Raw genomic sequence first — 17356 nt, 5'->3', positions numbered from 1 at the left:
GGTGCTAGGCCGATATTGTCGCGTCTGCGCGATGAACAACGTGTAAGACAGTCGGGCTAAACGGCTCCATGACAAAGATGTGCCGTCGCGGCGTCGTGCGGCGTCGGGACGCGTGTTAACCCCTCGCCGATCTCGGTGGAGACGCCTGACCGAGGTGTTGATGGCACCCCGGCGACAACCTAGATGCTCACGGACATCTTCGCGCGATCATGAACAGCTCGCCGCAGAACACGAACACCACCGGCACCGGACAACGGCGGACAGCCGGTGTCGATAACAGCGACGAGGAGGAATGGAGCGGCGTCGTCGAATGTGTAATTACCTTGCTTTTGTCTGCTTTCCCTCACACCTCGCGGTTATCCAACAACACCGAAAAGAAAATGGAGGAATTGTTAATTGTACTAGTATCATCGACCTGATCCGTTCATTTAATTTTTAAATTGACCCTTCCATTACCATTTTTAGAGATCGCACAATTTTTGTTTCAATCATCAAATATGACGATACTTCTTATACTTCTTTTCATTTAGCCAATAAGTTATAAAGATGTATAAAATAGACTTAAATGTATTATAATCTTACAGATAAGCATTTCTTTTCTTCTCAGGCTGTTCTCGAGAGAACCAAGTCTGATAGAGTTGCGCGTGCTGATGAAGATAGACGTCGCCGGACGATCATTGTCGAGAAGAAGAACGGCACGTATGGTTTCACATTACAGGTGATGCTGATTTGTTACTTTACTCGGATAATAAACATGATATCTCGACCTCGATCTTTCTAATGGAGTCTACGACTGCTCGTATTCTATTCTATTAAAATATGGATTAAAATCTGAAAAACTAAAAAAAAAATTATATTTTATTTATCAATATTTTACGTATTTTAATTGTATTTTATTTACAAATGCCTTTCGAGTGTCTCAACATATATGTGTGTGTATATATATATATATATATATATATATATATATATATTAGATGTTGGAATTAATTCGTAGCGTTTTACAAGTGATGGGAAGTACTTTCATTAATGTATTTTTTAATGCTCATGTGAAATAAATAACATTCTTTCATTAAAAACGCTACGAATTAATTCCAACACCTAATATATATATATATATATATATATATAAAATAATTAAATCTTGATCGATTTCACAGAGCTACGGAATACATTACAAGAGAGAACAGGAAATAGAAATGGTAACTTACGTGGATTACGTGGAATATGATGGACCTGCATTCAAAGCTGGTATGCGAGAAGGTGACGTAATACTATCTATAAATGGCCATGAGATGGACAGAGCCGATCACAAGACGCTAGTGAACTTTATCAAGAACTGTGATACCAGAATGCGAATGGTCGTATCCTTCGAAGATTGCGTTAGAAAAGTGAGCGAAAGCCCGATTGTCGTTGACAGTTTTCATAATCTTGCAATTTTAACGCGATCCTTTTTAATCCGACAACAATGTAACTGAATTTTGATAAATTAAATGTACTGACGATTCCAGGTGGAATTACATATGCGTTACATCGAGTTACAACGCGCTCTTCAATCTCGTCTGAGCGAATTGGAGAGACTATGCGAAAGAGAACGGTCTATTCTAATGGGACGATGGAAAACTCATTCACTGCCAGCGCGCAAAAGAACGCCTAACAGCATCGGCACTAATCCCAATCAACCATCGCCCTCTTCTAGCTTCAACTCTTCCACGATTCAATGCTGCCGGCCAGCAACCTCCACCGAACATCTTCTTCTTTATAACGTAATAGCCGCTATCTATATTTATCTGTAATAAGAATTAAAATATCGATACACATACAGTAAAGTTTATAAACATTCTGTAATAATTTTCGTAATTCCAAATCAAACAACGATAAGATTTTATAATTTCTTCATTATCGCTATTTAAATAATCAAACTTTTTTCAGTTTGCGGATGGGCGATCATGTCTTATACCACGTAGCGCCGCTTGCCTCGTAACAGTAGGACCGCCTCGTTCTCGTAGCGATCATCATCACTTCCTCTCGAAGATGTCGAGCGAATCTGCGATGACTTCCTTGCGTCACAGTTACCACCAGTCAAATGGTATGATGGGTACACCTGCGAAGAGCAAATCTCACAAGCAGTCCTGCCAGCAGCAACAACAGCAATCATCCACTGCTGGTGAAGGACAATCACTCCATTCGACTCCGCAAAATAATCTCTGCGTCGCTTGCATCTCCAGCGCAAATCGTCGCCGAGAGCAATCTGACAGTGTCAGTCTAGATGCTTATGATCTTGCCAGCCCCTGTTGTGATCCAAATTGCGTTCCTAGTCGTCGACGTCGCGAGAAACAACGACGTGCTCGCAATGAACAGGCTCTCCATCAACAGCAGCAGCAGCAGCAGCAGCAACAGCAGCAGCAACAACAGCAGGCTAATATGCAGCATCACCATGTTCAAGGACAACGAGACCAACAGTCGCAGCAACAATCGCAGCCTAATACTCATAGTTGCTCTCGCACATCCGGTCATAGTCTTCATTCAATTACCAGTAGCGACGTCTCAACAGCCGATAGCGTCGCCTCCTGCTCCACTAGCCTCAGTACTGACACTCTGTACTGGGATCCGAGTGTGCACCAGCGACCACCGCCATGCCTTCAGTACGCTAAGCCTAAATCTTGGGATAATCTGACCACCAAAGCCTTCGGAGGTTACGGCTTTGGTTACGGTTATCTGGATACTGTAACCATCAAGACTCATAGCGCGGAGCGTCCTGGTAAAGGGTCGCACAGCAGCGGTACCGGCAGATCAAAGACGCCGATCGGTACCGTGCAACGAAAGAGCAGCGGCGCCAGCGGCAGCACTGCATACTCCACAACTACGAGTTCGACGGTCAGCCGACATTTTCAGCCGACCAAGTCGACGGAGAGCTTGCTGATTCCGCCGGGACCGTATCAGGGCGACCTCGATCAGGCGAGTCTGAGCTGCGAGTGCTTGGATGGCGGTGGCGGTGGACCTGGTTCGCGATTCATTCAGTTAGATAAACATAAACGCGCCGACGAGGCAGGATATGTTCCGCCGATCCATGCGCAAGTCAGACATCGACGGTCTAGTCATTCCGATGGAAAATTACGGGCTATCAATAACTCCGAAGTCACGCGATTGTAATATTCTTAAGTATATCTTGAGTCAAGCTACGTGTTAATAAAGCGTCAATATATAAATACTGCTTGCATTTTTTATTTACCTAAATTATCAGATGGATGGAAAAGGGAACAACGAAAACGAATCTTTTACACGTTTGCCAAGTATCATGGAAACTGTGAACCTAAACAATTTATATCTCTAAATTTCTTATTCATACGTTTAAAAATTTTACATCTTTATATTAGATTTGCAAATCCTTTACCCGCCACCGCTGCATTTATTTTTTACATCGCTGTATAAGTTATTGAGTTTCGTCTACGTAGTTTTTAGTTTGTGCTAAAAACTTGTATTACCTATTGTCAGTCTAATAGGCATGTCACAATGTCCCTAACAGACTTTTTTAATAGTTACAAAGATATTAATAAACTTAACATTACTTTGAATATATTATTGTTATAATCACATTTATATAATATCCAACCATTTAATGAAATCTAAGTGGTTTCTTTGGCTAAAAGATAAGTATAGTAATTCAATGCACTGAAAGCAAAAATTTCAGTTCAATAAATACTGTTATTTCAATATATGTCGTAGTAAAATGTTCTATAACTCAACATATCTGTTTTTAACTCAGAATGACCGCTAATGCGCGCTGTTAAACTTTGGCCATTTCGTTCATACACTGATATTACAAAGTGGCTAATCGCTTTGACTATGCACACATACACGTATTTTTTTTCTATATACATATATACGTACACACATACACACATGAACGCACTTGCGCGCGCATACGTAGAGGGTATACACGATCGATTCGTTTACTCTTACACATGTGTGTGTGTGTATATGTTTACATACATGCTGGTTCATAGTGTGCAACAAGTATGTACACAATTTAGCGCATATGTATATTCTTGTGCATAATCGCATGTCTGTACATGTGCACCGAATATCGCGGTGTCGGACCATTAGGTAAAAAAAAAATAAATTGTGTCGTTACCTGTCCTCATTTTTCTCTAAATGCGCGTCCAAGCCCCAAGTCATGGATACTTCATTTGAATTAATAAGAAGCTTAATGATTGGATTACTTAACTGTATGCTATATAATGTGTACTGTACATCAAAAAGTGCAAGCATCGATTTCCTTTTCCGTAATTTGACACTCGTAGATCTTCAATTGGAAATAAGCCTTACAGGATCCTCGAACCTCTATATTCTAATTTATCTTCAAATGTACAATTACTAAGATGGTTATTGTTTCTTCAGATCCTTAGGCTTTCCATTTTCCAAACTTTTGATCACAGGATCTTTCAATCTTCAAGTCTCGGTATCTATAGTTTTCGACTTCTAGATCGTGGAATCCTCGAGTCTTTAAATTCTCGGAATCTAGCATAAGTCGCGTATCTTTGGATTTTCATATCCGCTGAGATTCTAGGACCTTTGTAACTAAATTACTCACGGATTATCAAATCTAAGATCATTTAGAATCCTCAAATCTTAGAATTTTAGTTTCCTAAAATTCTAAGCCGCTAAATTCTCAACTTTTTCTAATTTATGAGATTATAGGAAAAACACGGGCTAGCTGTCTAAATTGCCGCTTACATGCAACTGCAGCTTCCGTAGACGACAAAATAGTTTTGTTTTATAATCCTTGAAGCACCTTGGATACGTTTCTCATACAGAAGTGGAGCAGATGGGACTAAGGAAAGGTTTGCCTCGATGTTCCCTAGAAGAACTATCAGGCTCTAAAAGACACTTTCAAATGGTCTTCTTCGAGTTTTCGTTATTTGCGGCGAATAAATGTGCGTATTCCGTTCGGTTCGACAGTTGTGTCAGAACATCGTCTGCAAGAAATAAATAGACTTAAAGAAAAGACCTCGCAATATATTAAGACGACCGTTTTCTCACAGCAATTATATCGGTTTATAACTATGTCTTTTTAGTTGAACTTTTTTTTGTACCATTCATCTCTTTCTTTTTTTTCTTTCTGTTAAAAAGAAAAAGAAAATAAATGAATGGTGCAAGAAATTCAATTAAAAAGGACAGGCCCTACAAGACCTTTTTTTCTTACACTACACATTGGAAATAGATAATTTTTTTGTTGTATGCCACAAGTCAAATTCATAAAACAAAATCATAGAATATTATTTGATAACGCGCAATGAGTTGGCAACAAGAAGAAAGAATTTTACGAATTGACCAATTAAAGAATGCTTTAAAGCATTTGCAGCGTGAAATGGATCATACCCAATAAATTGATAACTCGTTCCCAAGAAATTTACAAAAAAAAAACGCTCGTACTAAAACATTTTTTGTTCTAACATATTAATAAATACATATATAATTCTTTCTTTTGATAGTTAATATGACTGCGATGAAGAAACAGAAGTCTTAATCGTGGGAGGAAATAAATCTCGTGATCAAAAGTGTTTACCAAAGCTCACTGTGTAAGCATCCTCGTTACTTCTGGCATGTTGAAAGATTCTGTCGGATTCCTCAGACTGCATACGTATCGATAACCTCAAGGCTTTCCTGAGTTCCGATTGGGTCAAACATGTTGCTGTTTTCGAGCCGCATATCTATAACATAATTCGATCGTGTAAAAATAAAAGTTTACATATACCATATACATATACATAGTAGACTTCTTAAACAGTCTGCACTTACGTCAAATGCAATCTCGACCTTGTCTCGTTCCGAAGACGCGTTTGCCATCGCTAACACGGTGAAAATATATTCTTCAAGATCGATCTTTCCTTTTCCGAACTATAAAATGATATACATATAAATTCTTTTTGTAAAATTAATTCATATATTTATATTACATACATTATTTAAATTTTATATTATATAAGAACCTTATCATGAATGCGAAACAGTTGTTGAGTAGTTGGATCCTTGTCATCCAATCTAAGGATCTGCGCAAATTCTTGTAAATTTACGTCACCAAAATTATAGGTCTTCTTCTGGACGAGTTCTTCTTCAGTTTTTGATGCCACTAAACTATAAATGAATCAAAATTATATAAATTGTAATTAATTACTTATAATATTTATACTATGATGCGACACCTACCCTAATTTATACCGAAGTTTATGGCTCTTTATGATATTTGACGCATGCGGAAGATGTAGCTGATGAGCCTTTCTAATAATCCGGCAATCATCGTACGTGTAATCCGAAACGGGAATTTTCAACGCCCTGTAAAATCGAAATTATATTCTTTCCAGAAATCTATATATTTTTAGGCATCCTAATCCGTTGTGCATGAAATACTCACTCTGCCATAAGACGTCGTACATTGTTTGCATATAGTTTAGGATCTAGTTTCTCTGCCTCGCTTGGATTATATACAGGAAGAAACTCAATCTCGCAGCTGCTATTTAATTGTGTTAACGTCAACCATAGTAATTTCAATCTGCAACGGATGTAAAGCAACGAATAAAACATATTACAATAAATAATAAATTACAATAAATATATTACAAATAAATAATTAAAAAAAAAAGAGAAAGATAATTCTCTTTACACTTACGCGCCAGGACCTTCCCACGTCCACGTTACCGTGTCCAATTTGTTAGGATATCTGATGCACACTGGTTGCACCGGTACACCGGGATAAAAGGCACCCGATTTGAATGTAATCAAGCATGACCGGTTTGTACAAGTCCCTTCGGGAAATATCATAACCTGTGGAGAATAGTTGGGTCAATTGCATCAGTAGATGCGAAGATAGCGATTTGTGTCTTGATTGCAAGCTTGCGTTTTGATTGCATCCATGAATTATCGAAATCATAAAAGATTATTACTTCCACGAATTTTATGAACTCAATTCTTCGATCTTTACAAGTTCTGCATACGAATGACTCTTAATTGTTTATTAATGGGAGACGAATCTAAAGTGAAACAAAATGTCACACAAGCGCATAAATCGTATTAAAATTTATTTTTTGAATTGTATTAAATTAAAGAAAATATTTGAAATGTTTTGAAATCAACTGTCGTAATATATATATATACGCTAGATCAAGAGATCTTAAGAAATCATAATATATATCAGTAAACATCAAGCCAGATTAAAAATATGCAGTATGTTAATTCTATTTATAAATAATTCATGCATATATTTATAGAAGTTTTTCTCTTTCTCTCTCTCTCTCTCATTTCTTACACGTATATATGCTATAAACTCTACTAATAATAAGTAAATAATTAGTAACTCTACTAGTAGTAGTTTAATATATTCTGCTTACTTGTGGCCAATCCTCCTTGGAAGTAGTTCTCTCAATGATCTCCTTGATAGTATTCTGTCGGGAATTTGGATCTTCCCTCCACACGTAGACCGGCTGTGTATAGTTGATAAGTTCTATATACATTAAAAAATAATGAAAAGTATAATCGATTTTACAAATACTAACTGATAATTATAACTTGGATCTCGCTTGACTTTATTTGGATTGATTGAACCAATCTTTGAATTTGTTGCATAAGAACTTAATTTGAAGCAAGTAACACATTTATAAGTCTTGTGAACGATTTCATGTCATGATCAATTGTTTAAAATCCGTCAGTCAATAATTATCTAAAACCGGAAACTCATTACAACATTCTTGCAAAAGACTGAGACCGATTATTTTGCAAGTTTGCATATGCAAAGGGATCATTGTTTCATTGAACTACAATCAGAGTGTTAGGTAACTGAATTCTTACAAGTATATTATCTACTTCAAAATCATCCCTCATGCAATGGTGAATGGGATTCAGTAATCAATTTAAAATATAAAACATAATTCTATTACTTCAAATAGGATATAAATAATTAATTTTTTTTTGTAAAAGATCGTTAATATTCGACCTCCACAAAATAATGACAATTATTGAGCATGTTTAATTAACATTGTTATCTGACAGTAAAACAATAACAATATGCTATATATCATACGTATCACATTAGACATAATTATCTTTTTGAGCGATTCTGAGACAATATTGTTATGGTCACTTTCGGGGTGTGTTCAATAAATCGCGGGGTATATCATTTTATTCTTGTTGATCACTGAATGTTAAATAAGGATACCTAAGTTAAAATGATACCTAAGTACACCCGGGTAAAACAGTTTCTGAACACAGTCCTGTGTTTGTAAACAATGCCAATGATGTTTGTGACTTAAATTTTTATTTAAAAGGATTTCACGTATGGCACACATCTCGATGACCTCCAATAACTTCAGTATATCTTGACCTTGACATCATCATTATTTTACTTGGCTCAAATCTAATCACGTACAAGTATTCAATGTCATAAGAAGTAATTTCTTGAATATTTTAAATAAAATAATAAATTATATTATATTAACATTAGAAATTCGTAGAAGATATACAGAAAAAAATTAAAAGAAACAGGAATGTATCACCTACTTCCTATAAACGGATTCAATCCCGATTCTCGCCTGACGATGATTGAAGGAAATCCGGTGACGTAAACGATGCCGCCGTCAATAAAGGTCGAGTGCGGCGCGAGGACCAGAATCGGAGCTTCCGTTCTGGAAGCCTGTTTCCCTCGGACTACGATTTTCATTCCGCCGGCCTGGTAAGTGAGTCGGCCCACGAAACATATCCATGGTACTAATTTTCTGCGGGTTTCAACCGACAAGGTACATGGAATCACTCCAATACTGGATACTGGATCTCCAAGTATTTAAATATTGATACCGGTAAAAACGTATCCACGACTTGACAGTATCACCACGAAAAGAACATGGAATATCGCAAGAGCCAAGAGTATAACTCAAATCGTGCTACGAAAGAAGGATACGTTCACGAGCGAGTATGTCCGATGAACTTTCTACGCCATTGAGCAATGGAAAGAAAAGGAACAAAAAGGCGGTGAAAGCGTTCGATTAGTAATCCAAGTTTCGATAATCGTTAGTGCGCTTCTCCAGAATAATTTAAATTTTATATATATTGGGTCATCTAAAAAGTATCCGCGGTTTTTAGATGTTTTAGATGACCCAATATATACACAAACATTCCTCCCTTTTTGTCTCACTGATATAATATGCGTACCAAACCATCTTATTGTTAGTTTCTACAAGTAATGTAGCTTGACCTATAGCTTTTAGATAACATTATGCACAATGTAACTTTATAAAATTTATAAGATCATGCTCAGTAATGCATCAGAATAATGGTTAACAGATATAATGGTGTTATTTGATTAATTTAGTAAAATTTTTAATTTAGTAAATTTTTGCTCTAAATGCTTTTTTAAGTTTAATCGCAATTTTTAAGTTATGGCAAATAAAATAAAATACACTGTATAAAAGCCGTGTTAACGATAATTGTTAAAACCATACATAGTTAGTAGCTGAAAAATAAATCCCATCCACCATATATGCACATATAATAAATGCACATATAAATGTTATGTACAATAAAATAAATTATTAGATTATTGCGATTTTATAGTATAAATGGAGATCTTTCGTTCCCACAAGAAGAGAAGTTAGTTTAAAATTTAGAGGTCATACTGCACTTTAATCTTAAAATCAACAGTTTTCTTTCGCAGTTTCACAGTGACGTGATAAATTAAATTTACTTAAATTAAAAATTTCAGCCTTCATATTTAAAAAAAAAGACATACAGCATGACTTCTCTCTTATCAATTACCAACAGACGACAATGCGACCTACTTCCAAAAAAAGGGAGACGACTACTTTCCCCTTTGGCAACGATGCTTGGCCCGCCAAGGTACACGACCGGAAGTGCATCGAAGAAGCTGGAATGCGGGGCGAGAGCCAGCACCGGTGCATCCTTAGTCTCCGCCTTTCGCCCCTTGACCTTCAGGTGATGAAATCCACCGCAGAGAAATAACGCCCGCATCATCCAGCAGATCACGACGCGCATGTCTCTGTTTTTAAGTGGTTTAATTTGCAATGCGCATGCACTATTGTCCGATGCGATTCTTTATTTCTTTATTTCTATTCTTATAAGGGGGTCTAAAATGATTAACGGAATGTAAATGTTCCTTGAAAATTAGGTTTAGTTAGAAGTCTATCAAAGACTCATTTCAATAAATCGATTTGCATTTTCAGCTCATGGAGAGATCCTTAAATTTAGATACGTTCAGAGAACTTCAAAAAATATTTAAAAATATTAGGTGCGCAACTAAGTTCTCGCTGTTATTTTGATGCAAATGCTATGAAAATTAATAATATGTATTATATTTAATAATAATTAATAATATGTATTATATTTAAATCTTAGAAAACACCTCTAAAAATACTCTATATGCAAATTAATTAATAATGCAGCATAACTGCTTTTAATTAAAATAAAACATATAAACTCAAACAAGTATCCGCCTCATGAATAATTTAACAACTTGCAATACCACTGTAAGCAATTTCAGTTAAAAGTATTCTAGAAATATTTCTTCTCTCTGATTCCGTCATAAGCTTTATGATACAAGGTCGTCTTATAGACTTTTCTTGACCTTGACAGTAATGCATGACTAAATTATGAAAAAAATATAAATACAAAGCAACTTTATTATCAACTAATCACTTTGTTCGTAGGTATTTAATGAACATAGAGAATAACTTTTATTGCATAATATTGACACTTCGACAATTATAAATTTAAGATACTTGAAATTAATCGATACCTGAGTTAAAAATTCAGAAAATGCAAGGTGAATTATCTGTAAGATTTCAAGTCTCTGATTAATTACAAGAAAACTGAGAAACGTTTTAATAACAAGAAGTTTTAATAATAAAATTGCAGACAAGGACATCATAAAGCGGAAACCTTGTCTACGGAAGGATATGTATTTTTAATACATATTTGCTCTCTTTCTCTCTCTTTATTATGGACAGCCGAAGCCCACTGTGCAATTGCATTGCCTTGAGATACGACCTCTAAATCGTGCGTTTAATTCAGATCTACCGGGTTTATTATAGCATAATTACTTGTTTGTATAATTACTTTAATTCACGGTACTTATATAATTATAAGTATTAATAAATAATATATAAATATTATATAAATATTAAATATTAAATAATATATAAATATTTTTTAGACGTAATAATTTTAGAAATACGAAAAGTTTAGTTCTAGATTTGAGGATCTTTGAGTGCGATTAATACATTTAAAATCTAAATGAGGTCGATCTGTTAATAAAGCGAGATGATACCAGCACAGAGATTAAAAAGCAATCCCGAAAGGTATAGCTAGTGTTAACATAAATAGCATGATATAGAGATAGGACTCGGAATTGGAAGGAATATAGAAGGAGTAAGGAATGAAAGAGTACGGAAGAGGATCGTACTTTCTCGCCGCAATTATCCCACCACTTAGTTTCCTTCAAACATACCGCCTCCATCCTTTGAGAGGAGCTCGCCGAAGATCCTCCTCGGACAATCCATGCAGTCCAAGGCAGGCCAATAGCCACGCTAGGATCATCAAAGTCGTGATTGCAGCTAGCCTGACCGGCAAAAGGGCGATCGTTAAGAATATTGTCTGAAACATCAAAAACATCATCGCGTCAATTTTTTTGAAAATTGATTAAATTCCTATATTTACACCGAAAAAATATGTAATGTATTTAAACATTAACTACTTGCTTCAAATATTGCAAAAGTTATATCTGCAAATCTATATGTTCATTACAAACATCAAATTTATTTAAAATGTATTCTGAGAGAATCCTAGTGAAGTTTAATATATTTCAATTAAGATTATTAAATTAAAACAAATTCAATTTGTTTATTATATAGTCATTTTTCAAATAAAATTTTTTAAATAATTCTTTAAGAAAAAACATTACACGTCGACTTTGAATTTAATTATATATTCTGATTATTTATCACAAAAATTGAAATAAATAAGTTTGTGAAATAAACAAGTTTGTTGTAAACAATGTTCAAATAAACAAGTTTGATATTTTATTCATAAATGCGAAGATCTTTGTTTTAGTTAAGTCGATAAACATACTAAATTACTTTAAATTTTAATAATGAAATATATTTCTATTCTAAATATAAGTATTAATCCTTAAAATATACAAGGAAGTTTCAGACACTACACATTAAAAATTTGTTAAAGCAACTGTCCTTGTAGTTACCACATGTTCATAAAAATGGGTCATACAGTAAGTAAGTAATTGGCTCTCAGATTAACTTATCGTCTGTCTCACGCGGTCAAGGTTGCGACGTGTCCATCAGAAGGCTTCGATATATTTCGTGAAAAGAAAGAGAAAGAAAGAATAAAGAGTAAAAAAAAATAGGACACAAGTTAAGTACCGTTCGTTACGTTTCGCTTCCGTTAGGCGCATATCAGCCTTTAGCTATATTTCATCCCATCTCACTTTATCTTGTTGAAGAGAACTCTAGACTGATATGCCGTATGTGTGATATACAAAAATAAGTCGAGTGGCCTCTACTAAGAATGTATCTATCAAATTTATATGTTGTGAAATAAATATTATTCTTGATTCTGATCGCATGCGATTACTATAACATAATTCTATTATAAACAAAAAGAAAATTGGGTCAGCGATTAGAGAAAAAAAAATTAAATTCGCATGTAGATATTAAAATAAGAAGCAAAATTTTTAATGAAAAATAAGAACATTCGATTCGAGTTCTCTCTGACTAATAACGCCATATAAATAGTAACGAAGAAGCCTTCTACGTATCGTGTGCTAAGTTTTGCTTAGAAAGTTGTCACGGATATAACTGTAAATTCTAAGGGCTATTGCGCTATCTCGTAAACGCGTTAGATAATTGCACATTAACGTGTAACATTAGGATTAAAAAAATAAAATTATTCTTCTAAATTTAAATAGTACTAATAAACGTTGTTTATTGAGCTGCTTTTTTTGAATGCAACTATCTTGGTAATATTAATGTGTACAACCTGTAATTATTCAAAACATTTGCTTATTTATGTGAAATGTATCTAGAGTAAAAAGAGAGAGTAAAAAGAAAGCGAAGGTAATATAAATAAAAGAATATGCGATACAATTTTATCGATTTTCTCAATTTCTCGAAATGATATTCCAGTTTAAATCCCGTTAGAACGATGTTCTTCATTCACTTCATCACATCTATATAGAATGCGAGGCTTTCTACGCGTTCAAGACCTCACTGGTGTTTTAACAAGAGAAAGCATCGGTCCACGAAGGAGCCGCTATTCGCATCGTGTTAACGGTTAGAAAAGCGTAGGCTGCAATTTTAATGGTTGGAAAAATATGTAGATAAAAAACATCGACGACCTCGTTTTTCGCAACAAAGTCTAAACTGGAACACGAAGAAACGAGTTTAATGAGTACGAAAATCATTTCCTGTTTCTTAATCTTAAATAATCCAACTGATAAATGCGAGTTTAAATTTTTAGTCCTTTGAATTAAAGACATCTGTAAACAGATCGATATACGTATATGTAAAAACAAGTGTGTTTTGTAAATGTCAAAATTGACACGTTTTCAACTGCCAGAGTAAACAGGAAGCTTTTGAAAAATCATGATATGCACGTTCGACAATCAAACAAAAATATCACAGTATATTATGCCAAGTTTTCTTAAATTATTAAGCATCGAAGCATCTAAGTCGAGTGAACGTGCTGTGATCGTTCGTGATGACCTTGTTCATGGTTAACGCACGTGACTAACATTCGTATAGTGTTTCGTTGGAAACCCAACGGCGCGACAACGTGCCGAGGAAAGTGGGGCGGAAATTATACATGCGAGGCGTATACGCCTGATGGACCACATGACAGAAAACGGCTGCAAATCCCTTTGTAGAAAAATGACAGAACGTCGAATGTAATAGACGCAAAATTGGCACGACCTGGCCGATTCCCGCTGCGCCGTGAAAGTCGCGCCGCGACCAACTTGAAGAAAAACCGGCCTGTGTGCCTCGCAATATCTCTCTTCGGCCGCGAATGTTTTCTTTCGCGTTATATTATTCCTGCATTTTTATTTCGCCACAGTCTGAAATCGTAAAATCTTATATAACAATGATAATTATTATGTATTTTTGTATTTCTTACGTTTAGATTATGCGTGCCGTTACACTTATTACAACTCGCCCTAGTAACAATTTATACACTGGTTCAGTTTTAGAGATAACTGAAGCAATACTGCGCCAATAAAGAATGCTTTTTATTCGATGACACAAGTCGATATAAATTTTTCTATCTTTGTTCCTCTCTAAATGTCAAGATAGTTTGATGTTTGTGTTGATTTGTCTCACTAATTGGAAAGTCCTTAAAGTATGTTATTATTGTCGATTTCTATCAATGTTTCAATCTCGATTCAACTTACTCTTCATCTTTTTCTGATTCTCAGAATTAAAAAAAAATATGAGAATCAGTTGAACAGAGATTAAAATTAGACCACATTGATAAATTTAAATCACTGGAGAAAAATACAGGTTTTTCAATGATTTTTCCAAAGAATTATTATTTCATAAGTTGCATCATATGCGACTCGCATCATGTCCGACTTATTTTGTAAATGTTCATTACCGTCGCCTCTCAGCTCCATCAATCGCGTACGAACACGACCTGCGAATTCCATGTAACCTGCGAAGCAATTTCAACACTCACGCGCACTTTCTCGGCACCGCGATCGAAGCACACCCATTTCTCGCCAATCTCGCCGGCGGTGGTGGCGTCGGCGGCAGCGGTGGCGGCATCCCCTAAAACGCGACTGCACAAGCATCGATCCCGGGGAAAGAAGCCGTTTTTCGAGAGATACTGACCTTGAGCTTCTCGTAGGTCGAGCCGAGCTCGAGTCGATGCACGAAGGGGTTGAGAATGTCGGCGCTGAGGGAAGCGGCATCGATGTCGTCTGCGGTTGGCCGCTCGTTCCTCGCGTTTCCGTTCATCGTGGAGAAACGGAAGATAAACCTCCGAGACTCCCCCGGAGATGGATGGATAACGCACTGATAATGTCCCTCAATGGACTTTCCTCCTTGGATGAGAAGAGAGCTGGCAAGAGAAGTAACACGATCGAATGTGATCGAATGACGAGAGGAATAAAATCGCGAAGCACTGTACCGTACGCACCCTTCCGCGTCCGAGAGGGTTAACGGTCAACGGTAGACTGCACTACCCGGACACGCGCCACCTCGAGCTCGGCGCCTCTCCTCCCGCCGATTACGCGGCAGACGGCAGGCGAGCGTAACGTAGCGAGTGAGCGCCGCCGTCGACGCCGTGCGATGTGCGATGCAGTCGACCCGGTTAGCGCTTGCCCGATGATACTGCCAGATCTGTGCAAAGATACCTCATACCTTGAAAAATGAACGGCACCCGTCTTCCTTTCACATTCGTTCGTTGGAAACGTGATTGGACGCCCGGCTGGCCGGGCTGGACCCTCCTCGAACGTCTTGATAAACAATTTGAATTCCTCAGCTGTCGCTCCATCTGTTTTTTCATTTTCTAAGTTTTAGAAATTTCATTTTTTTTTTGTATTCGAACGCCGTATGTTTATATTTATCTAGAGAATTTTCCGCGAGACGCTATTAATTTTATCTGAATACGCGGTCTTAATTTTATTGTGAAATATACCTATGCATGATTAAAATCATTTGTTTTTCGGAAAACTTCATGATTTTTTCCCCGAAGCTCCTTCACTTAGAGTGATTTCCAATTAGTTATATTGATTAGTTATATTGATTGAGCGATAGAGGACGACTTCGATAAAATTCAAATTAATACAATCGATAGTTATTCGTAACAAAATTTTTGTTGTCTATTTTTGCCAATGTAGAGTAATCTGTGAAAAAAAAATTAATTCAGGACAAACCGCAATTTTTATTATATTGCATGTTCACTTTTATTAATATAGATTAACTATCTCGGTTTTACTTACTTTTTTATTAATCTCGGATTTTATCAATTAATCTCTTTTGGAACTTGTTCTTGATTTTTGTTTTATTCTTATGGTTGTTCTACAATGTGCTCTTTATTTTCTGTTTCTTGCTTTTTACCTTTTATTTTTTTCCTCTTTGCGATCGTTTTATTAACAATTGCATTTCTTGATATGTGTTTTTTATTTCTTCTGAAGTTGACGTTTATCTCGAGCAACAGAAAATGAAAAATGGGATAAGAAGCAAAAAGGCAAGATACAATAAACAATTGGTAGAAATTATTCACAATAAATCAAAAATTACGATTCATCATTCCTGAATTAATCTTTCTTTTCGCATAAAATGATAAAAAGATAATATATCCTATTCACATTGATAAAGTATCAGATATATATTGGGTCATCTAAAAAGTATCCGCGGTACTTTGTCACTAGATATATGACCATCAACACACATCTAGTGACAAAAAACCGCGGATACTTTTTAGATGACCCAATAGATTAATTGAAATTTTCAATTAAAGGTCGAAGCCTTTCAGATTTTCTCAGCACTTCTCAGCGACGATTCGACCAAATTTAATCGGTGATTAACGAGAGATGTCACCTTCACCTTTAACGATGGCTAGGATAATATCTTATAATAAACAAATCTTTCGTTCTTTGAAATATATGTATGTAAAAAAAATCGAGCGGATTAAGAATTATACAAATTCAAGATTCGATCCATTTAAGTGGATTCTGCCAGTTGAATCAATTGTCGTTAATTAGAGTCAATTAAAAGTGAAGTCGCCTTTATTGTCGAAAATTTTGAACGGTTTCGCGATGTCGCGTTGTCACTTCTACGACTTCGATCCAAGTATCGATCTTACTTATCCGCGAGCACATTTTATCTACCTGTTCTATCTCATGCAAGTACATACATATTTTACCGCGCCTCCCTCATTACCGATCGTCACTGATGAAGTACCGACAACTACCGCGCGCGCTATGAAAATTGAAAATCCGTTATCTGCACTTCTCGAGGGTCTCCAATCTGCTGACAGTGCTGACCAATCACGATCGCGACCGTTACTTTGTGAACAAGAAGGAATCTGCGCGAGTCTCAGGATCGTTCGATTATTTCGCGAAGGTAATTTTATTAATCAGTAGTATAAAGTAACTTACTCTTAATTGACTGTAATTACGAGGGATGTTGATTAAAGTAAATTGATTAAGGGATTATAACCTCGACTAAACTCCTGATCAACTTACAGCGATTAGTAGGTCAAGTACTTGTAACGTTGCTAATGTGAATACAATAGGTAATCTTTTGTCGTTTGTATACAGAAAGGAAAATTGGATTTG

The 17356-nt window shown here is 35.9% G+C and overlaps 2 protein-coding genes across 5 annotated transcripts; one reads left to right on the top strand and one right to left on the bottom strand.

Annotated features, from left to right (window-relative positions):
- Window positions 1-48: 48 nt before the first annotated feature.
- On the top strand, window positions 49-3211 carry LOC105145869 (uncharacterized). Its single transcript, XM_011055756.2, has 5 exons — window positions 49-314; window positions 608-718; window positions 1161-1391; window positions 1512-1766; window positions 1933-3211. The coding sequence occupies exons 1-5, from the start codon at window positions 210-212 to the stop codon at window positions 3151-3153; spliced, it is 1923 nt and encodes a 640-aa protein (XP_011054058.2). The 5' UTR covers window positions 49-209; the 3' UTR covers window positions 3154-3211.
- LPCAT (lysophosphatidylcholine acyltransferase) lies at window positions 3206-16452 on the bottom strand. 4 transcript variants are annotated; one of them, XM_011055754.2, is made up of 12 exons: window positions 15211-15551; window positions 14904-15132; window positions 11513-11658; window positions 9828-10045; window positions 7389-7501; window positions 6671-6825; window positions 6416-6553; window positions 6211-6336; window positions 5994-6138; window positions 5803-5901; window positions 5570-5714; window positions 3206-4979 (listed from the first exon to the last, which is right to left on the bottom strand). In XM_011055754.2, exons 2-12 carry the CDS (start codon window positions 15027-15029, stop codon window positions 4894-4896), a joined length of 1497 nt encoding a protein of 498 aa, XP_011054056.1. In that variant the 5' UTR covers window positions 15030-15132; window positions 15211-15551; the 3' UTR covers window positions 3206-4893. The 4 variants fall into 4 exon arrangements, with proteins under 4 accessions (XP_011054056.1, XP_087267077.1, XP_011054057.1 ...); XM_087410951.1 differs by lacking the exons at window positions 14904-15132; window positions 15211-15551 and adding exons at window positions 13811-14131; window positions 14191-14639; XM_011055755.2 differs by lacking the exon at window positions 9828-10045 and adding an exon at window positions 8554-8768 and having other exon boundaries at window positions 14904-16452.
- Between the last annotated feature and the right edge of the window lie 904 nt (window positions 16453-17356).

This window comes from Acromyrmex echinatior, chromosome 11 (assembly GCF_024713525.1).
Source record: "Acromyrmex echinatior isolate Ae372 chromosome 11, ASM2471352v2, whole genome shotgun sequence".
Lineage (NCBI taxonomy): Eukaryota > Metazoa > Arthropoda > Insecta > Hymenoptera > Formicidae > Acromyrmex > Acromyrmex echinatior.
The sequence above is the reverse complement of the archived record's forward strand: the minus strand, read 5'-3'. Positions and strand labels throughout refer to the sequence as shown.